We start from the raw sequence: 22,492 nt of genomic DNA, 5'->3' as shown, positions 1-22,492 counted from the left end.
ATCTCAGATGTAACTTCATCTGGGGAAATACTTTGTATGTATCTCTAAAAGATAAAAGTCTTTGTTAACAAACAGAATACTAATATCACATCTAAGAAAAAAAAACAATAATTTAATATGACCAAATATCTAGTAAGTGTTCAAATTTTTCCACTTGTCTAAAAATTTTTTTTTTTTTTTAAGATTTTTATTTATTTATTCATGAGAGACAGAGAGAGAGAGAGGCAGAGGGAGAAGCAGGCTCCCAAGGAGCAGAGAGCCCGATGCGGGACTCGATCCCAGGACCCTGGGATCATGACCTGAGCCGAAGGCAGACGCTTAACCATCTGAGCCACCCAGGCGCCCTAAAATTTTTTTTTTTTTAAGATTTTATTTACTTACTTGAAAGAAACAGTGAGAGAGGGAACACCACCGGGGGTTGGTGGGGCAGTGGGAGAGGGAGAAGTAGGCCCCCTGCCGAGCAGGGAGCCTAATGCGGGGCTTGATCCCAGGACTCTCGGATCATGACCTGAGCCAGAGGCAGACGCTTAACGACTGAGCCACCCAGGCGCCCCTAAATTTTTTTTTTTGAAGAATTTATTTATTTTTTTGAAAGAGAGAGGAGAGCACATGCACAAGCAGGGGGAGGGGCAGAGGGACAAGCAGACTCCCTGCTAAGCACGGAGCCCTGAGATCAGATCTGAGCCGAAGTGAGACGCTTAACCAACTGAGCCACCCAGACACTCCTGTCTAAAAAAAAATTTTTTTTTTTTTTTTTAAGATTTCATTTATTTATTTGAGAAAGAGAGAGCGAGAGCAAGAACACAAGCAGGGGGAGTGGGAGAGGGAGAAGCAGGCTTCCCGCGGAGCAGGGAGCCCAATGTGGGGCTCGATCCCAGGACCCTGGGATCATGACCTGAGCTGAAGGCAGACGCTTAATCAACTGAGCCACCCAGGCGCCCCTCCCCTAAAATTTTTTTAACAGTTGGTTGGAACATTAACATCTACACAAGTTTCAACCTTTTGGTCTAAGTCTCTTAATTAAGTCTTTTTTTTTTTTTTTTTAAGATTTTATTTATTTATTTGATAGTGAGAGGGGGAACATAGGCAGGGGGAGTGAGAGAGGGAGAAGCAGGCTTCCTGCGGAGCAGGGAGCCCGATGCGGGGCTCGATCCCAGGACCCTGGGATCATGACCTGAGCTGAAGGCAGACGCTTAACGACTGAGCCACCCAGGTGCCCCTCTTAGTTAAGTCTTTTAATCTCAAGACTCTGCATCCCTTATTTCTTTTTCCTTGCCATTTAATTATCAAAGAGTCTGGATCATTGGTTCTATAAAATTCCCTACATTCTGGAAAACTCCAGAATCCAATTGCTAACCCTAACCCTGTGGTATATTAGGTTTCTTTATTACCTGTATTTCCTGTGAACTGGTAACTTGAGGACAGTGCCATCCAACAGAACTTTCTGTGGTGATGGAAATGTTCCATATTTATGCTCTGCAATACAGTAGCCATTAGCTGTATGGCCTTTGAGGACTTGAAATATGGCTACTGTGACTGAAGAACTGAATTTTTTTTTTTTTTTTTTTAATTTATTTGACAGAGTGAGAGCAGGAGCACAAGCAGGGGGAGTGGGAGAGGGACAAGCAGGCTTCCTGCCAAGCAGGGAGCCCGATGTGGGGATCGATCCCAGGACCCCAGGATCATGACCTGAGTTGAAGGCAGATGCTTAACGACTAAGCCACCCAGGCGCCCCAGAACTGAATTTTAATTAAAATTTTAGGGCGCCTGGGTGGCTCAGTCGTTGGCCGTCTGCCTTTGGCTCAGGTCATGATCCCGGGGTCCTGGGATCGAGCCCCACATCGGGCTCCCTGTTCGGCGGGAAGCCTGCTTCTCCCTCTCCCACTCCCCTGCTTGTGCTCCTGCTCTTGCTGTCTCTGTCTCTGTCAAATAAATAAATAATTTTAAAAATTAAAAAAAAAAAAATTAGGATTACCTGGCTGGCTTAGTCTCTAGGGCATGTGACTCTTGATCTCCAGGTCATGAGTGCAAGCCCTGTGTTGGTTGCAAAGATTACTTAAAAATAAAATCTTTAAGAAAAAAAAGTGAATACATGGGGCACCTGCTGACTCAGTAGAAAAAGCATGCTACTCTTGATCTGGGCAGGCGGGTGGCTCAGTCGGTTAAGCGTCTACCTTCAGCTCAGGTCATGACCTCAGAGTCCTGGGATCGAGCCCCACGGCAGGCTCCCTGCTTAGGGGGGAGTCTGCTTTTCCCTCTCCCTTTGCCCTTCCCCCTACTCGTGAGCCCTCTCTCTCTCTCAAATAAATAAAATCTTTTTTTTAAAAAAATGGTACCATTTCAGATCAGTGGGGAAAAGATGAATTAGAACCATAAAAGTAAAGATTAAGGGGCACCTGGGTGTCTCAGTTGGTTAAGTGTCTGCTTTGAGCTCAGGTCACGATCCCAGGATCCTGGGATTAAGCCCCGCATCAGGCTCCCTGCTCAGTGGGGAGCCTTGTACTCCCTTTCCTGCTCCCCTCATGTCCCATGTCTGGCTCTCTGCTTGGTAGGCAGCCTGCTTCTCCCTCTCCCTCTGCTGCTCCCCCTGCTTGTTTTAAAGCAGGGGGAGCAGCAGAGGGAGGCCCAGGGGGACAGTTGCACCAATGAAGTGAAGGCTTTTAGGAGAGGTGCACCAATGAAGTTTTGATGAAAAGTTTTGATTTTTTAAAAATTTTGTTTATTTGACAGAAATAAATAAATCTCTGTCAAATAAAATTTTTTTAAAAAGGTAAAGATTAAATTTGTACCATTCTTTCATCTGATTAACTCTATAATCTTTGTCAAAGAGACAAAAATAAATCATGTTCAGTGAAAAAAATCTAGGTGAATATTTCAGTTATGTTAAGGTGTGGAGGCATAACAATGGGAAGGATCAATAGATATGAGTACACAAAACTGAAAGACGCATTATAACTTAGGAAACATATTTTTAACATCTAAAGCAGGCCAAAATTTATTGTCCTTGCTACAGAGAGAGTTCTTATATCTATGGGAAAAAGGATAAATAAATCACTCTCTACCTCCATTCCACTAACAGAAAATGAGGAAAGGACCAGACAGGCAGCTGTAAAAGGAGAAATACAATTGGTAAATTTGAAACTAAGTTTTTTTGTTTTGTTTTGTTAAGATTTTATCTATTCATATGACAGAGAGCACAAGCAGAGGGAGCAGCAGAGGGAGAGGGAGAAGCAGGCTGCCCACCGAGCAGAGAGCCAGACATGGGACTCAATCCCAGGATCCTGAGATCGCAAACTGAGCTAGAGGCAGATGCTCAACCAGCTGAGCCACCCAGGCGCCCCCTAAAATTAAGGCATATTAAAACACAATATCATTTTATCTAGACTATTGTCACAAACTTTCAAAAAATTATCACAACCAGTGTTGGTGAGAGCATGGAAGCATCCGTACTCAGGTCTGCCTGTGGATGTGATGGTAAATCCGGTATTACCTTTAAGAGAACAGGAAGCAGTAGGGATCAACATGTTGAACGTGGGCACTTCATTGGTGTAACTGTTCCAATTTAGAAATTGTTGACTTGTGTGTAAGTTGTGATTTGGCTTCACAGGTGCCTAGGGAACAGACACTAAGCTCTGCCTCTGTCCCCCTGACAGAACGGCTTTCCCACAGCAGAGGACCAGGCTGTGGCAGAGAGAGCCCTGCAGGAAATGCGGGACCTCCTTACAAGCTTGCAGCAGGAGATCACCAAGGCCTGTGAAGACAAGAGGAGGCAGGATGAAGAGGCGGCCCAAGAAAAGCGTCAGGAGTCAAAGATGCAGCAGGGGCCGGAGGTCCCCAGAGAGACCCCAGCTCCCAGCCAGGGCCTAGGAGGGAAACAGAATGAAGGTGGGTGTTGGCGTGGATACAGTCCTTTAACCCAGAATGTGAAAGGAAACAAGAATGCGTTTAAATAACGGTGTTAAGTTTCAGGACGATATACCAGAACTTTTAGATTATGTAAAATTCAGTACTGAATTTTTACTGAATTTACATTCAGTTTGGTTGATGTGGAGCCAGACACTAGCCATGAGGACTTGAAATTCTGTGTCATTCTAGTAGATGTATTATCCCAAGTTTTGCTTCTCTGAGGTTTTGGGTTTTGGGGTTTTTGTTTTTTTGGTGTTTGTTTTTTTAAATGCAGTTTTTTGTTTTTGTTTTTTTAAAGATTTTATTTATTTGACAGAGAGAGACACAGAGCATAAGCAGGGAGAGCAGCAGAGGGGGAGGGAGAAGCAGGCCCCCCACTGAGCAGGGAGCCCAACACAGGGCTTGATCCCAGGACCCAGGATCATGACCAGAGCCAAAGGCAGACGCCCAATGACTAAGCCACCCAGGCGCCCCGGTTTTTTTGGGTTTTTTTTTTTTTTTTTTAAGATTTTATTTGAGAGAGTGTAAGCAGAGGGAGAAGGAGAAGCAGGTTCCCTGCTGAGCAGGGAGCCTGATGCGGGACTCAGTCCCAGGACTGCCCAAAGGGAGACACTTAACTGACTAAACCACCCAGGTGCCCCAGCTGCTCTGAGTTTTTAAAATAACGCACGATCGCTTTTCGGCCTTTTGGCTAAGATCAAGGGTAAAATAAATATGTTCACAATAGATGCTCACTTAATACATAAGAGGATCAGTATATCATAATGGTTGAGACTAATGCTGGCTTTGGAGCCAGATCTGTGGGAATGTAGTTTTTCTACTCCCTGACTATGTGACTTTGGCAAATTAACCTTTCTACGCCTATTTCCTTATCTAGAAAATGAAGATAATGTATCTACTTCATAGGGTTGTTGTGACAATGAAAGCAGTTAATATCTATATCAGCTGATTAGAACAGTGCCTGGCTTACTTTAAGTGTTCAGTGAAGGGGCACCGGGCTGGCTCAGTCGGAAGAGTATGAGGTTCTTGATCTTTGGGTTGTGGGTTTGAGCCTTACGTTAGAGGAAGAGATTACTTAAATAAATACATATTTTTTAAAAAAGCGTTGAGTAAATGCTAGCTATTACGAAAGCCTCGCTCTTCTTTCTCAGACCTCCAGGTGAAGGTACAGGATAGTACAATGCAGTGGTACCAACAGCTACAGGACGCTTCTAGTCAGTGCGTGTTGGCCTTTGAGGAATTGACCAACAGCAAAGACAGTCAGGTAGGGAGGGCTGTAGGTTGGGAACCCTCTGGGCCTGGTAGTGCTGTGAACAGCCTCCTGTCCCAAAAGAATGTCGCTAGTATGTCACATTCCCCAATCCTACTGGCATCTACTCAGCCCTTCCAAACACTGCTTGCTCTCTCACTGTTCTCTCCTGGCAGGCCAAAAAGATAAAGATGGACCTCCAGAAGGCTGCCACCATCCCAGTGAGCCAAATCTCCACCATTGCAGGTTGGTCAGAGGAGTTAAGACTGTGGCCCTTTGCTTCATTTTGTTATTTTATTTTATTTTTTTTTTAAAGATTTTATTTATTTATTTGACACAGAGAGAGAGAGCACAAGTAGGCAGAGCAGCAGGCAGAGGGAGATGGAGAAGCAGGCTCTCCGCTGAGCAGGGAGCCCGATGTGGGGCTCGATCCCAGGACCCTGGGATCATGACCTGAGCTGAAGGCAGCCGCTTAACCGACTGAGCCACCCAGGCGTTCCTATTTTGTTATTTTTTTTTAAGACTCCAGATCTACACCTCTGTAAGGTTCCTGTAGACAGAGTCTGTTCAAACAGGTGACATTGGATCAGGCATGTATAAGTTATGTCTTACTCTCATTCAGAAACAACGGTTCGTTTTTATAGAGCTGTAATATGGAAGCTTCCAGGTTACAAGCCGTGCTGCCCGGTGGCTGGCGAGTGTGAACAGCTGAAAATCTGCTCTGACTTAGCCTGGGTCCCGGTTCCCCTGACTCACTTGTTGCCTAGAAAGTGTAGACAAGTTGCAGTTCTTGACCATGAGAGATGCTCTGACAGAATTTACATATCACCCTGCTGCCTGAAGTTCTCTGTGGTTCAGGGCAAGGTATAAATAAATAAGCCTGAATCACCTTCTGGACTTTAAAGTGCCATTTCCTTTGTTCCCAACAGCAATGGGGGTGAGGTTGACCTGACAGCCATGCCACCCCATCACTGCTCTACTCAGTCTCCCCAGTCCTGTTTCATTCTTCACTTCTGATCAGGCTCGAGTTTTGCTGTTCTTCACTTTACTGCATATTTCCTATGTTTCCTTTGTCTGCACCATCATGGTTAAGTCTTTGAAGAGCCAGATGCAGACATGCTCTAGAGTCAGTGCTCAGTACGTGCTGAGTACGGAGAAAGGGATGGTCTAATTCCTGCCTCTTGAAAGGCAGACATCCATGAGTGGTTAGATTTGGAGCAGAATTTAAATCTCTCTGGTGCTGGTGTGGCATATGGGATGTGGGAGGCCATGCCAGGCAGAGGGTTGGGAGCTGACTTTCCTAACTGGAGCAGCACAGAGAAAGGGGCTGATAGGAAATTTGGTCCTTTGAAACCATCAGTAAAGTAGTACTGAAGTATGACTTAGTAGGAGTGGGAGCTACTATTTTGGTATCTCGGTAAGGTTTAAGTAATGGAGACCAGTTTAGATCTGCTGAGGCCAAAAAAAAGGGCATTTATTCTAAAGCTACAGCGGTGTTTCTCAGAACCTACTGGCAGAAATGGGGCTAGGTCTCAGGAGCTAGAAACCCTAGGAACCTTTTCTCTCATCTTCCCTCTGCACATCTCTGATATTAGGTAGACCACTGTTCTTTGGACCACTCAGCAGGTGCAAGGCCCTGGTGTTCATGAACACGTGTATTGCAGGGCCAGCCACTTCCAGGAGGTGACTCATTCAGTTGGCTGATTGGCTCAGCTAGTCACTCCTCATCAAACTGTAGCCAGCTCGGAGCTGGGGTACACAGGATCCGGAATACAAATAAAGCCATCGTGAGCCCACCTTGGCATATCTGAGGATGGAAGGAGGCAGGTCCCAGAGAAGGGGGAGTCATTGAGAGCTGGGAAGATCCTTTAGAAGGGTTTTCCCAGAGATGCAAATGACTCCTCTCAGGATGTCGGCCACATGGGATCTGTAGCCATCCCACACCTGTTTCCGTACCATTTCCCGCTCTGTGTGTCAGTTTCAGAATGTGTTTCTTCCCAAACAAGGAATTCCTTTGAAATAGTACCACGTTTCATGTACTTCTGCACCTCAGACAACACATATTTTATTTGCGTGTCATATATTTTTCTGCAACAGTATTTTGCTTTAGCTTCTGACCTTGTGCAGGGCTGCATGGCTGGATTTTTTGTAGAGGCCTTCTTATTGCAGTGATGAGGAGCAGAGTGGTCTGCAGTTGAGTCTTTTAACCAACTTTATCTCCGCCATACCCAGGCTCAAAGCTGAAGGAGATCTTCGACAAGATCCACAGCCTGCTCTCTGGAAAACCCGTTCAGTGTGGCGGGCGCTCTGTGTCCGTCACCCTGAACCCACAGGGCCTGGACTTTGTCCAGTACAAGCTGGCAGAGAAATTTGTGGTGAGAATCCTTGTTGCCAGAGGTATGGGGGGAGGCTGGGGCGCAGCCTTTAAGCTTCTCTTCATAGTAACTAATGTGGTCCTGTCTCTGCTCTTCCAGAAACAAGGAGAGGAGGAGGTGGCCTCTCACCATGAAGCAGCATTCCCCATTGCGGTTGTGGCATCTGGAATCTGGGAGCTCCACCCCAGAGTGGGCGACCTCATTCTTGCTCACCTCCACAGGAAGTGTCCCTACTCTGTTCCCTTCTACCCGGCTTTCAAGGAGGGAATGGCGTTGGAAGACTATCAGAGGTGAGGTTGTTTTTCTCCTCACTCTCCTCAGGGGCTGAATGAAATACAAATATAACTGGGGTTTGGAGGTGTCTGGGTGGCACAGTTGGCTAAGCATCTGACTCTTGATTTCAGCAGCTCAGGTCATGATCTCAAGGTTGTGGGATCGAGCCCCATGTTGGGCTCTGCACTGAGCACCGAGTCTGCTTGAGATGCTCGCTCTCTCTCTCTCCCTCTGCCCCTCCCCTTGATCGTGTGTGCACTTTCTCTGTTTCTCTCTCTCTCTAAAATATAAATAATCTTAAGAGAAAAAAAAGAACTGGGGTTCATTCTCCCTCCTTTCAAAGCTCCTCATATGTACCTGGAATGTTCTATCAGATAATCCAATGTCTTTCATACAGACTGGCTTCTTTGGGATTTGTGGAATCAAGTGCAATAATTAATATAGTTTAGGGAAAAGAATACTGGATCTAGAATCCAGGGGTTTTAGAATTGTGCCCAGCTTTATCATTTAATGATTTGCAAAGTGGGTCAGTCACTTAAGCTTTTTTTTTTTTTTAAGATTTTATTTATTTATTTGACAGTGAGAGAGAGAGCACAAGCGGGGTTGGGGCAGGCAGAGGGAGAGAGAGAAGCAGGCTCCTGGCTGAGCAGGGAGCCCGACATGGGGCTCGATCCCAGGACCCCAGAATCATGACCTGAGCCGAAGGCAGATGCTTAACCGACTGAGCCACCCAGGCGCCCCAGTCACTTAAGCTCTTTGAGCATCATTTTCCTTGTTTGCAAATGGGGGTAATGATATCCATCAGTCCTGTGATTTTGGGGTGCCTGGCTGGCTCTGTCGGTAGAGCGTGCAACTCTTGATCTTGGGGTTATGCGCTTGAGCCCCATGTTGGTGCAGAGATTGCTTAAAAATAAAATGTTTAAAAAAAAATCCTGGGACGCCTGGGTGGTTCAGTCAGTTAAGTGTCTGCCTTTGGCTCAGGTCGTGGTCCCGGGGTCCTGGGATCGAGTCCTGCATCGGGCTCCCTGCTCGGCGGGGAGTCTGCTTCTCCCTCTCCCTCTGCCTGCCCACTCTGCCTACTTGTGCTCTGTCTCTGTCAAATAAATAGATGGAATCTTTAAAAAAAAAAAAAAATCCTGTGAGTTTACCTTGCGGGGCTTATGTGATGCACAGATGTGATTGTCAATATGCTTGCTTTGTAAACAAAGTATTCTGCAGAGATATTGATATGTAGTAACAATAATGATATGTAGTAAGAATAATGCTAAAAACGGGCACCTGGCTGGCTCAGTCTGTAGAGCATGCGACTCTTGATCTTGGGGTCATGAGTTTGAACCCTATGTTGGGCCTAGAGTTTACCTTAAAAAAGAAAAAATAGAGGCGTGTGGTTGGCTCAGTTGTAGATTATGCAGCTCTCAATCATGAGGTGAGTTCAGGCTCCACATTGGGCATGGAGCCTACTTTAAAAAACTAATACTAATGCTAGTAATAATACTAATAATAATGCTAAATGTAATAATACTAGATTGTTTCTTTTATCCATAAAAAGTTGTGATTTGTCATCCTCACTTTGGCCTTGTCACACTGAATTTTTTCTTTCCACACAGGATGCTTGGCTACCAAGTGAAGGACTCCAAAGTGGAACAGCAGGACAACTTTCTAAAACGCATGTCTGGGATGATCCGACTCTACGCTGCCATCATCCAGCTCCGGTGGCCATACGGAAGCCGACAAGAGGTAGTAGAAAAGGCCTGCTATCGATAGTGAGAGGTCAGACCGTATTTGTGTATTTTGTCCCCGGGGACTATTGCCCTTCTTGCCGCCGGGGCAGTCTCATTATATGAGAACTTAGTGTGTATCGCTACTCCCTAAGTGTGCTTTAGAGAAGTTGATGTTGAGTATTGGGAAACTTGGTCCAGCAGAGCTATTTGATTTAGTTGAGCCTTTAAAGAACTGGGTTTGTAAGAGGGTCTACCAGACGACAATCTGTTGTAAACCAGTCATTAAGGTTAGAAGATTCTATTAGAAGAGGCGTGATTTAAATGATAGAGTATCAGGTGGTGGTGGTGGTGGTGTTATTTAAGTAAGTTCTTAGCCCAGCGTGGGGCTCGATCTCATGACCCTGAGATCAAGAATCGCATACTCTATTGACTCAGCCAGCCAGGCGCCCCGATTCTGTCATTTTAGACCTGGTTGGTGCCTCATGTCACAAATGAGCAGATGGAGTCTCAGCGAGCTATGGTGACACACACTGTCAGTGACAAAGCCACAGCTGGGGTGCAGGGCTTTGACCTACTAGCCCAGTGCTTTTCTCAAAGAACACAGATTAGAGATATGGAGAAGTTAATGTACTCGGGAACCTAATGAGAAGGGATCATAATGGATCGAATCCAAATTTTTATCGTGTACCTGCTGTGTCCCAGGTTCTGTGCTAAAGGTACCAAAAATAATAAATAAAATGTCTATACTGGTATCTGTTGAAATCCCTGAAACCAAAGCTGCCAGATGTGTAAAAAAATGTGTGGGTTCCAGCGTGCTGGGACATTTGAAAATAATTTGTTCATCTTGTGTTGTTCTGCCCTGCGGCATGTGCTTGATTTTGATGATCCGGGGGGTTCATGTCACTTAGTAATGGCTGGAGGATAACCTTGGGAGTTTAGATCTCTGGATACAGTGAGATCAAATCGTGACCAAGTGTCTTCCCTCCCAGATTCATCCTCATGGCTTAAATCACGGCTGGCGCTGGTTGGCACAAATCTTAAATATGGAGCCCCTGTCAGATGTGACAGCCACCCTCCTCTTTGACTTCTTGGAGGTACGTAATGCAGTTACCACATGAGAGAGAGACAGTGGTTTCTGAAGCAGCCTTCGGCCACTGCGTGACCTGGATCAGGAAGCAATATAGAAACAGAGGCTGATGGTGAGAACAGCATTAAGATCCCGTGTCAAACATTTTTCCCGAGTGCTAAAGACAAACCTAGCTTTTGGCTTTTCTTCCCACTGTGCTTTCTTTCTCTGTGTGCTTGTCGTCTTATTGTAAAGAAGAAAAAAACTGTACATCCCAGCACAAGCAGAAAGGGACATTTGTTTTAGGGATAGAGCATTGACTCCCAGAACCAAGGGTAGAATGTATAGTTGACTCTCATGTGGGCCTCGAACCAAGAACTAGAATGTTACCAGATACAAGGAGTCTTTCTGGGGCCACATGGTCCTTCCTGTGCTCTTCTTGCAGGCTGCTTCCTTATAAGCCAGCTTTCTCTAGTTCTCTGTGCCCAGGGGAGAAGATGGGCCATCCTGGGCTCTAGCCCTTCGCCTCAGTGTGGTCCCCCAGGGTAGTGGAACTGCTATCCCATCTTTGTGATCCCTCATTCCTAGGGAGAACGAATATGATCAGCTAGCTTGGGTCAGGTATCTCCATTGTCCGGAAGGTTCTTTACAGTCCTGTCTGCCTATGAGGGGCCACCACTATAGGATGAGGGTAAGGGTTTCTGTGGAAAGGAGACATTTCTTAAAGGTTAAAGGCTTGGGGGCACACACCATAACAGATCTGGGCTGTTGAGCCTAGAATGCCAAATGCTTCCATTCACCTTAGAGTTCCTGAAGTCACACGACATGGGCAGAGATCATGACTAAATTTGAGAACACGGTGATGTTCTGTATGCTCTGCTTATTACAGTTAGGAAGAATGCCATGCCTTCAAAAAGGTTTCCATTCAGTAGAATCAAAGAATAAATAAGTTTAATTCACATTTTCTAGTTTGCTAAAATACCTGGCCTCTTGGCGGTCTGGTTTAATGGAGGTATTAGCATATATAGAGAAATGCTTCCAAAGAAGGTTGGATTTTTCCATTTATTCCCTTGCAGAGCTAGCTAAGTGGCACTGTGGCTGAAATTCTTGGTAGGAGTGAAAGGCAGAGGGCTGGTGTTCTTTACGGATCTCTTGTATGAGCGTGACTTTGCATTCTCTGCTCTGACGGTGTCTGTCTTTCCCTAGGTGTGTGGAAATGCCCTCATGAAGCAGTACCAGGTACAGTTCTGGAAGATGATCCTTCTCATCAAAGAAGACTACTTCCCCAGGTATGTGGCGCATTGAGTAGACTACACGGGACTCAGTGGGTGAAACACATGGCAACAGAGGCCCTTGCGTGCTGTGACATGCTGGGTTTGACTTGGTTAAAAGCACCTGTATTAAGTGTGACATCTTCTCTTATCCTTCTCCTCTCTGATATTCGAATAAATGCTTTTGAACTGTAATGAGAGTCTCTTAAATATTGTTGGCTAAATGAAAAAATGAATTAAGAAGATCCTGGATTCAGATATCTGACATTTCTTTAACTCTGTTTTCCAAACTCCCCCAGGTAATCTGGGATGGTGATTACACGCAGGCATGAATTAACCCAGAGAATCAAACTCCCTTAATAAGTCAGTTTCTCCAACTGTTTGCTTGACTCTCATGGCGTTCGCCTTTAGGTGCCCTTCTCATTCCTCAACACCCTGGCATTTCAGCTGAGCGAGAGGCCTTGGCAGCACCCATCCCGCCTGATCGCAAAGACCTTGGAAAGGAATGTCCTCTCTTCTCCTTTATCCCCTGGTTTGAAAAGAAGCCTGAGACCGTTTGGAAGAATGACAGCATCCTTAGTCCAGAAGACATCTGAGTCATTCGATCTACCCTTTCCTCTAGATCAGCAATGTCCCAAACTCCTCTCCAAGAGGAAGGTGGGAATCATAGCTGTGATCCGTGTGTCTTCTTCTCCCTGCAGGATTGAAGCCATCACAAGCTCAGGACAGATGGGTTCCTTCATACGCCTCAAGCAGTTCTTAGAGGTAAGATGTCCTTAGACCAACACGTTCTGAGCTGTTGTTGACCTTGAGGGTACCCGTGTCTCGCAAGTCATGGACCTCTAGGCTCTTGGATTGCAGTCTTCCTCTTGATTTTTTTATTTTATTTTATTTAAGTCATTTCTACACCCCACATGGGGCTCAAACAACCCCAAGATCAAGAGTCACCTGCTCTTGCGACTGAACCAGCTAGTCGCCACCCCTCTTGATTTTTTTTGAACCTTATTTTTTTGTCCTTGATTCCCCCTTCACCTTAAGGGATGGCATTTCTTCTTATGCGCCATCGTCCATGCTGCCTGAGGGGAAACTGTCTTAGGGATGAATAAAATATACTTAATGAGTCTGGTGTCACTAATAAATTTCTTGCTTGCTGGCTGAGGTTCTTTCCTCAGTCTCAGGTCAGGGGAACTGGGAAATCTGGTCCCTCTTCTCCATGAGAACAAACTACACTTTCAGCCAGACTCCTCCCGTTTCTCAGTGCTGGAAACCAGAGGCTAGTCTGACCAACAGCCTAGAAGTCTGTGGCAGGTCTGCCAGGACAAGACCCCTGACTTCCACTTTCCAGTAGCCCGAGTGGGCAGAAGGCAGTTGAGAAGGATGAGGCGGGGCTGTGGGAGGCAGGGTGGGGGCAGCATAACCAGCAGCCTGGCCTTGGTCCTCTGCTGCAGTTCACACAGAAGGAGAAGTCTCCTTGCCGCCATTGGTCTCACTCTGCCCGCTGTTGACCGCTGTTCGGAGGACTTGAGCTTGCTGTCCCTCAAAGCTTCTTCCAAATGTTAGATGTCAGAAGGAGCGTTACCAGAAAATCATTCTGTTTTCTCCATCTTTCCCTGACCAGAAATGTTTGCAGCGCAAGGAGATTCCTGTCCCCAAGGGCTTTCTGACTTCCTCCTTCTGGCGTTCCTGATGGCCCTCCGTCACCCACTGTCACCGTTTTGTTGCAAAGGGACAATAATAAAGCAACTGAAAACAGCTGTATTTGGGAGAAGTCATGTCAGATTTAGAAATCCACCAATATATTTGTACCTTGCGACTAGGAGAGGAGACTTTTCAGGGGTCCCAGAACCTAGCGGGTCTCTTCAAAGGCTGGAGGCTCCTTAAGGGGTCCACATGGCAGAGTAAATGGCATTGGCTTTTCTCATTTCTGAAGTATGGTGAGAAGAGTGGTTTAGTACTTGGTCTCATCATTCATTTCCCTTGTGTCTAGTGTCTTTCAGAAAGTACGTAGTACCTTAACCATTTAACTCTGAGCTGAAATGAGCCCACCACTTGCCCAACTCCATCCTCTCCCACTGCCCTCCGACCCCCACCAAGTCATGCTGTTCTTGTTCAGGGTACAGGCCCAAATCCTTACATGCAAGTCTGGGTTATCGTTGTTTTGCCTTTCTCGGCTTGTGAAGTCATAAATTCAGAGGAAATGCCTGATATAGGCATAGATTAAGTCCCAAATTGTATCAGAGATAGTTTAGCATCTGGGACTAGGACTGTTAATACATGTTATGTTGAACGGGGTGCACTGTTGGTCCTTTTAATTTGGAATTTGGCCCCTGGAAGACTAGGGATGCATGAACCAGGGATGGTGGGGGAGGGGGGGTTGTTTTTGAATTTGGTTGAAGATGGGCTGAGATGGCCTTGCAACATTATGCATGAGCCGAGCATCTACAAGCAATGACTCAGGGGTTAAATAAAATAAAGGTGTTTGGGAAGAATTGGGAACTACTTTAGAATTGTTGACATGTCCTGAGTAAAGAGTGATAATAGATTCGCCTGACTAAAGCTACTACAGAAATTCAGAGCTTGGCTGTTCAGGTAAGAATTGAGGTTTGTTTTAGGGAAGACTCCTCGTCTTTTGTACTACAGGCAGCCGTGGGTCTCCTCTGTACTATGTGTCGTCTGAGGGGATGTGTTTTGGGGGGCGGGGTATCCCCTGCTACTCTTGAGCGGCTTGAAGTGATACCTTCTATGAATTGTTGACTCTGGTGCCAAAAAACAAGGAATAAAGCTTGATTTTTAAAAACCCATTGCTAGTATCTAGATGGTTGATGTGACCATTTCCTATACCTTGAGCTGTGTATGTCACTGGCCTAGCTCTAGAATGGTGTGTGTTTCTCCCTATTTTGTCTTCTTGACCTTCACCTAGGGAAAATTGTTGTTTTTTGGTCATTCCTTTTCGGAATTATGTACCAATAACTGACCTGGTTTTATCTAGCAGGAATGGAAAAGTACTGAAGTCTTTTCATGTGGATGCAACAGAATGAACTCTGGGGAAGGTGTCAGGAGACTTGGTGCAATTCACTTTTAGGTTTTATGTCCTTGGGTGGGTCATTCACCTCCTCTGAGCCCTGCAAAAACACAAGAATTGGATGAGTCGGGAGCATAGTAGTTTTCAGGACTCCATGGCAGTGCCTTAGGGCAGAGCCTCCCAGCAGTTATGTCAGGGGCACAGACCCATTAGCCTGCAGGACCTGCAGTGGCTGTGGCCCTCAAGGCCAGTTGCTGTTTGCCATTGTTTTCTATGCATTATGACCAGGAAGAGATTGGGAAGCCCTGACTTCAGAATGTTGAGTGGATGGGGCCCAGCCCTATAATCTGTGATCACCTGAGGTGCACGGGGCCCTACTACAGTTTGTAGCTTATATTTTGCCCAGCTGTACATGGGGCCCTAAGGGAACCCTGGGATCCTCTCTGCCACAGGGATTTTGCTATATGTGCTGTATATATAGATTGTGGTTCTATGTAAGATTATATATGGGAATGTTCCTCCAAAAATGAAATGTGAAAAATGACTGAACAAAATGATCTCTGAAGTCCATTCCACTTTGAATCTGTCTCTACCACTCCATAGAAAACACCTCTCCTGATATTTGAATGTTCTTTCTCTAGACATGTTTAACAGTCTTGCACACATCACTCGATGCTTAGAATTCCTAATAGGCTCTTGATGGTAAACCAAGAAAGGAGAGCATTGGGGAAGCCAGGTTTTTGATACTCGCTGACAGGGTCGTCTTGAGAATGATTGCTGGCCAATAGATACACCTCTGATGGCAGCATCAGATTCCTTAAAGTGGAATACTAAGGCTGGCATCCAGTTTTTAAATTCAAGCACTCACTTGCCTGCTTGCTTCCTTTCAAGCTTGACCTCATTTCTCAGGCTGAGTGCCCATATATTTATTCTGTCATTGTCCTATATCATTTTAAAGCAAACCTGAGGATGAGTTAAAAATTCCAACAGGAGAGAAACCCTGCACATCCCTCAGATAGAAGAATGGTTCTGGAGAGTTCCTTCCCCTACTCCTCAAGCTTCCCGTGATGAAAGCAGTGACCTAACTAGGTTTGGCTGTCTTCCATCTCAGTGCCAGGGCAGCCAGGGGAGCCACAGAGCCTCAGACAGAGTCCTTTCCAGGCCTGGCCTCTCATTTCCCCTTTCTCTGTCCCACTGAATGAGTTCCTGACACTAGATTTTCTGTGGACCTGCAGAAAGCAGGTGAAAGCAGTGGTGAATTTGTAGTAACACCACATTCCGTGTGGAGCCTACTTAAAAGAAAAAACTTACTCTCTAGTTTATAGCTGGGCTCCATTTTTTTTTTTTAATACGAATTTAAACAGCTGATGCATTCAAGAAACATTTTTCTTTTAGCTTCTTCAGGATGCTTACACTAAATGCAGTACATGACCCTGAATTGGAACCTATACCAGAAAAGATTCTTTAAAAAATTCAGTGTCTTATAAAGGACACTGGGACAATTAGTAAAACTTGAATGAGGTCTGTAAGATAATAGTATTATTCAAGATTAATTTGACTTTTGGGCGCCTGGGTGGCTCAGTTGGTTAAGCGACTGCCTTCTGCTCAGGTCATGATCTTGGAGTCCCAGGATCGAGTCCCGCATCGGGCGCCCTGCTCGGCAGGGAGTCTGCTTCTCCCTCTGACCCTCCTCCCTCTCCTGCTTTCTGTCTCTCATTCTCTCTCTCTCAAATAAGTAAATAAAATCTTAAAAAAAAAAAAGATTAATTTGACTTTTATCATTGTACTGTGGTCATAAAAATGAATATCCTTTTTTTTTTCCTATTAATTTGAGAGAGAGAGAGCATGAGCAGGGCAGAGGGAGAAGCAGACTCCCTGCTGAGCAGGGAGCCCGATGCAGGACCTGGGATCATGATCTGAGCTGAAGGCAGATGCTTAACTAACTGAGCCACCGGGTGCCCCAGTTATATACACTCTTATACAAGCATAGTTCTTAAGTAAATAGACTCGGTACCCATGTTCTGTAACCTGCTGTCACTCAGTAATATCTCAAATACTTTTCAAGTCCATCAGTGTGAAGTATATCACCAATACGGTCTCTTGAACTTATGAATCATATTTAATCATTTTTTAAAAGATTTTATTTATTTGACAGAGAGAGACACAGCGAGAGAGGGAACACAAGCAGGGGGAGTGGGAGAGGGAGAAGCAGGCTTCCCGGGGAGCAGAGAACCCGATGCGGGGCTCCATCCCAGGACCCTGGGATCATGACCTGAGCCAAAGGCAGACGCCCAACGACTGAGCAACCCAGCGGCCCCAGCTTTTTTTTTTTTTTTTAAGGGAGGAAATGTTTGTTTATTTAATTTTTAAAAGCAATCTTTACACCTAACATGGGGCTCAAACTCACGACCTGAACAGGTGCTCCACCGACTGAGCCAGCCAGGCGCCCCTGCTTTGTTTATTAACTGTGGTAAAATATATACATCACTGAAAAGTTACCATTTCAGCCATTTGTAAGTATATGGTCCTGTGGCATTAAGTGCATTCCCATTGCTGTACAGCCATCACCATCCGTGCCCAGAACTTTTTCCTCTTGCAAAACTGAAACCCTGTCCCCGTTAAACACTCACTGCCCATCCTCCTCTTAGCCCAGCCCCTGGCCAGCTCTGCTCTACTTTGTCTCTATAAACTTGACTCTTCCGGGGACTTCAAATAAGTAGAATGGTGCAGTCTTTGTGCTTTTGTGCCTGGTTTATTTCACTTAGCATAACATCCTCCGGGGTCATCCAGTCACTGTGTCCTTGCCAGCTCTGACACTGCAAAATGTCATCTGGGAAGAAGTACAGTCCACTTGCCAGGGTAACTTCTCAACTCCTTTATGGGGAGGGAAAAAGTGGAAGTGCTTGGTGCTTGTTAACTGCTGTGCACGTGGAGGGGGAGGGAGAGGGAGTTTCTCCAGGGAGAGCTGGAGAGTAATTTTCCATGGCCGGAACAGATGAAAACATCCTTACGTTTTGTGTATTTCCAATCAGTTGTCCTCTTGAACTTGAAAAGGTAGTGGGACTATTTGGATGCCTAAGTTTAGGGTGCATATCAAACCTTCAGAGAACTGGGGGGGAATAGAAAAAGCTGGAATTCAGTTGTGTCCCCCCCACGCTGTTCAGGAGGACACTGGGAACTGGGAGTTGATTGCTATACTGACCTGTGCTGTTTTTTTTTTTCTCTCCTGACTGAGTTTCTCTCCAAAACAAAGAGAGCCATTATCTGCTCTGTCATCTCTCCCTACACCTAGCAGAGCCTTAGGCATACAGTGAAATTGGTGGGAGGTGAGGTAGGCACACAACAGAACACATGAAGAAGGGCTTTTTCAACATCTCATTTCCAGTGCCAAGTGCAGAATGGGGTGGGTGAGTGAGTGGGAGGTGTAGGGCCAGAGATAATGGGTTTTGGCCTTGTCTCAGATCAGACAAAGGATCAAAGAGTAAGATTTTAGTTTCTGTACCAGTACCACAGCTCTCAAATCTGTTTTGCATCTGGTAAAAGCAACAAAATCCCCATTTCACCTTGAGGCTGTAGTGACTTACAAGAAAGATCTTTTTACAGCCCGTACCCAGGCCCTTGAGACCGATTCCTTGCTGGAGCAGAAGGTCTTAGAAATCTTGGAGAGCTATGACTGTGTAAGCCATTTTGTACCCAGAGCTGATTATATGATTAAACATTTTGTTGCTCCCCGGTGCAGAAGAGGCTGTCGACGCCATCAACTGTTCCAGAAACGCACACCCCAGGGAGGAGTTACCCAGTCCTGTTTTCTCTTTATAGAAGATTGCAGGAAATGCCTCTTAGCTCCTACGTTTTTCCTCCAGATTCTACAAAGCTGCTTCTGGGGTGTGGCCATTCTTTTTCTTTTCTCTGCACTCCGATGGGTTGAGGGAATAGGAGAATATTTCCTTAGAGAAGGGCAGCTTAGAAACCAGATGGCAGATCCCAGGCACAGGGGAAGAAGACCAGACTGCAGAGGACCAGGAAGCCCAGGGCTGGGCCTGGGCCCAAGTTCTGGTACAGTGCCCAGGGCTGCTTGGTAACCAGGAGGCTGAGGCCTTCCGAGCTGCAGAGCTCCTGGTCTGCCTGACTGCACAGGAATGATCTGGGTGTTACTCCCAGTGGCTGTGGCCCAGCTGTCACAGAAGCGGGGGTGGGGAAAGGGCTTCCCAACAGAGGGCTTTGGGCTCCACTAGAGTTTAGAGCCAGGCTCTTAAACTGCTAAGACTGTAAGTAACAGAAACTCCAGAAATCCTCTTCCTCCCCACCCCAGCACCCTAGCATCCACCATTGCAGTGCCTCCCTTTCCTAGGGGAAGACAGCAGAACATACTGTTTAAGAGAAGGTTCTGACTGCTTGGATCCAAATCCTAGCTTTTCTTCTTCTCTCTCTCTCTTTTTTTTTTTTTTTTTCCTAATCCTAGCTTTTCTTCTTCTTTTTTTTTTAAGATTTTATTTATTTGACAGTGAGAGATACAGCGAGAGAGGGAACACAAGCAGGGGGAGTGGGAGAGGGAGAAGCAGGCTTCCCGCTGAGCAGGGAGCCCGACGCGGGCTCGATCCCAGAACTCCGGGATCATGACCCGAGCCAAAGGCAGACGCTTAACGACTGAGCCACCCAGGCGCCCCTCCTAGCTTTTCTTCTTGCTAGCTGCCTAACCTAGGCAAGAGACCTAGCTTCCATGTCAGAGTGCCCATTTCTAAAATGGGGGAATAATACATACCTCGTAAAATTATTGCACAGATTTTTAAAAAAAGGTAACGCATGAAATGCTTAGCAAAGCGCCTGGTACATAAGGAAAGTTCAACTAATTGTGGCCTGGAACTTTAACGTCTTGTTTATAAAATACAACTAATGCATCCTATTCCACTGGCGACCTGTCAGAAAGCCTTTGCTATAGGGATATAAAAAATTATTAACTCTCCAAATCCCAAACGACAGACTTCAACTCCAAATTAGTCTTTATTCTTGGGGGATCAGATACGGCCTTTTCTTACCACCACCTCAAACCTGGAGCCCAAATCATCCTCGGTTTCTAGGCCCCAGCCCCCACCAGAGTAGGCTGACTTGGTTCCCGGCCGCAGCCATCTCCTAGGGAAAGGGGGCAGGAAGAAGAAAAGCCCGGGGGTGATCTCACCCTTGGGGACTGGGCGTTTTACAGACATGGGTGCTTAGCATCCCCGGCCAGACTGCAGCGACGGCCCCTGCCCCGCCCTTCGCTGCAGTCCTGGAAGGGCTCCCAGGGGTGGAGGGGCGGGGTGGGGTGCAGAAGATTCTCTGCAGGGCGGGGAGGGGCAGGATTGGAGTATCCGAGGTGCGGGAAGGGCGGGGCGGCTGCCGCATCTCGGCCAGCCCGGGCGAAGGCAGTGACTCCATTGCACCATCTCCCCCCACCCCTGGCGCGCGCCCTCCTTTCCCATCCTCCCGCCGCGCTCCCCCGAGTCGGCTCTTCCCCCGCAGCGGCGCTTCGGCTCCTTCCGGGACCGTTCGGCCCTTTCCGTCGCGCGATCGGGAAGCGAGCCGGCGGGAGCTCCGCCCCCTTAGCTCTGCCGGCGCTCGCCCCCGCCCCTCGCGCCGCGCCCCGGCGCTTCCCCCGCGCTCGCGCCCGCCCGCCGCCGGAACGCGCGTGGCCGCCTATAAAAGAGGCCAGCCGGGCGCGTCGCCGCCACTACCCGCTGCGGAGCCAACGGCGAGGCGGGAGGCCGCGGAGGCGCGTCGGTCCCTCAGCACCCCCCCCCCCCCCCAAGCCCGGCGCACCCACCGCCCTCACCCAGCAGGAGACGGTGAGAGGGGGAGCAGGGGAGCTCGGGGAGGGAGCGGGGCCCGAGGGCAGCCGGCCCCCGGGTGGGGAGCCGTGCAGCCCCTGGGGCGGGGCGGGGCCAGAGCGCGGACAGGTGAGCCCGGCCGCCTCTCAGCTCCCTCCGACGGGCGGGGATCCGGCGGGCCGGCCGCAACCGGCCGGGGGAGCGTGGGCTGCGGAGGAGCCGCCCGGCCCAGCCTGGGCGCCCGCCGCTGGAATGTCATTGACTGGGCGGAGGGGGGGAGGCGAGGCCGCCGGGTCCGTCCCGCTCCCCCACCCCCAAGCCGGGCTGCGGCCCCGCCCTGCCCCATCCGGCTGCGGCAGGTGGGGCGGGGGCCCCTGGCGGGATCGTCACCATACCCCTTCCTGCAGAGCGCTCCCCCAGCGCCCCCGATCCCTTGTCTCGGTGGGGAGCGACTTCTGCAGCTCCTTTTCCCCAGTCCCCACAGCAATGCCGGCCCAGCCCTTGAGGGAGGAAGAGCCGAGAGCATAGAGGAAAGGGCTCTTTGACCTTAATTTCATCCAGTGTGGCGATTCTTGGCCTTCTCTCTAGACGCAGAAAGGCCCGAGACTGGCCATCTCCTTTTCCTTCCTCGTAATAAACATTTTTTTCCTACACAGTTGTGATTTGCTTGTAAATAACAGGTAGATGCGGCGCTTCTTTGTATGAGACTCAAATCCAATAACTCAATAGCTTACGAGTTATTCCCCTCCCCCTACCCCCCGCCCCACCCGAGACGGTCTTTCGATTGGAGGATATCCTATTATTTGTCCAAAATTCTGCGGCCACGGCAGTGTTGAATGATAGAGCAGCCTTTTGTTTGAAAGCTAGCCCTGCGAATTTGACAAGATGCTTCCTAAAGAAAATTGCCTTTAAGAGTCTCTTTGATGCATTGGGACAGAATATTTTAAATAAGGGGTTTGTCGAGGTTAAGGGTTGCATATGCATATGTTTTAAATCAAAAGCCTCAAAGGCCTCAATAGCCCAGAAAGTTGGGTTGAGATGATCGAATTGCCCCAACACCTTGTCAAATCTCATTTATATAATAGATCCTAAAATACGTAGGCCCTTTGTTCCGTCTTCATCATGGTATTTTAGAAAAATTTAACCATCATGGCTGTCAGGGAAGAATAGAAGAGAGACCATCTGAAGTATTTTAATAATGTGTGGAGAAATTGCGGAGTCATAGCAATTGGACCTAAGTAAAACAGAATGTATCAAAGATGGAAGGGTGGGGGTGTCAGGAAACAGAAAATCTTAAGAATAGCTGTGGGAACACTCAGCTGTATGAAGCTATTGAGCCAAGGTTCCAACTCCTGAACTAGTCTTTTCCCTTTTGTTGCAGCTAAAGTCTTCGATTTTCAAAGGTCAAATTGAAGTCAAAGTTTAAAAATGTGCTGTAGGGAAAAAAAATGTGCTGCAGTAAGGACCTCTGCAGGAAATTAACAATAAGCCTCTTTTAGTAACTGGGCCAATAATTACTCAAGGGGACCCTCAAAGTGTGTTAGCTGTTATCTAGGGACTTCCACAGAGAGATGAACCTCGAAGGGAGGATTTGCCCTGTGCTGGACAGGTGTGAAGCAGTTCTTAGAGTAACCCATCAGCTGAGCAACATCCTCAGATATGCTTTTGGTCTTGGCAGTGGGTTTTGTAGCGATCTAGCAATTGGAGAAATCTGATATGTCACAGGCTCTAATATGAGCTTGTCAAATAATCTGATGAACAGGTTTAGGTGGTGAGATCCGGTTTATAAATACATCTTTCTTTTG

At 47.2% G+C, this 22,492-nt stretch overlaps 1 protein-coding gene across 3 annotated transcripts in view; it reads left to right on the top strand.

Annotated features, from left to right (window-relative positions):
* Positions 1-22,492, top strand: part of LOC118017624 (spectrin alpha chain, non-erythrocytic 1) — a 97,269-nt gene that overhangs the window by 14,373 nt on the left and 60,404 nt on the right. Inside the window, exons 7-16 of one of the 3 annotated variants that reach the window (XM_035015697.1) lie at positions 3,654-3,885; positions 5,058-5,170; positions 5,332-5,401; positions 7,388-7,530; positions 7,630-7,820; positions 9,411-9,540; positions 10,514-10,618; positions 11,797-11,879; positions 12,563-12,626; positions 13,480-14,620. In XM_035015697.1, coding sequence (XP_034871588.1) covers positions 3,654-3,885; positions 5,058-5,170; positions 5,332-5,401; positions 7,388-7,530; positions 7,630-7,820; positions 9,411-9,540; positions 10,514-10,618; positions 11,797-11,879; positions 12,563-12,626; positions 13,480-13,548 — 1,200 coding nt within the window. In that variant the 3' untranslated portion in view covers positions 13,549-14,620. Of the gene's footprint in view, positions 1-3,653; positions 3,886-5,057; positions 5,171-5,331; positions 5,402-7,387; positions 7,531-7,629; positions 7,821-9,410; positions 9,541-10,513; positions 10,619-11,796; positions 11,880-12,562; positions 12,627-13,479; positions 14,621-20,600; positions 20,706-22,492 lie in introns of those variants that run through there. The other 2 variants (XM_035015698.1, XM_035015696.1) reach the window with 2 other exon arrangements.

Source organism: Mirounga leonina, unplaced genomic scaffold, assembly GCF_011800145.1.
Source record: "Mirounga leonina isolate KUSES-001 unplaced genomic scaffold, KU_Mleo_1.0 Mir_170, whole genome shotgun sequence".
Classification (NCBI taxonomy): Eukaryota; Metazoa; Chordata; class Mammalia; order Carnivora; family Phocidae; genus Mirounga; species Mirounga leonina.
The sequence above is the reverse complement of the archived record's forward strand: the minus strand, read 5'-3'. Positions and strand labels throughout refer to the sequence as shown.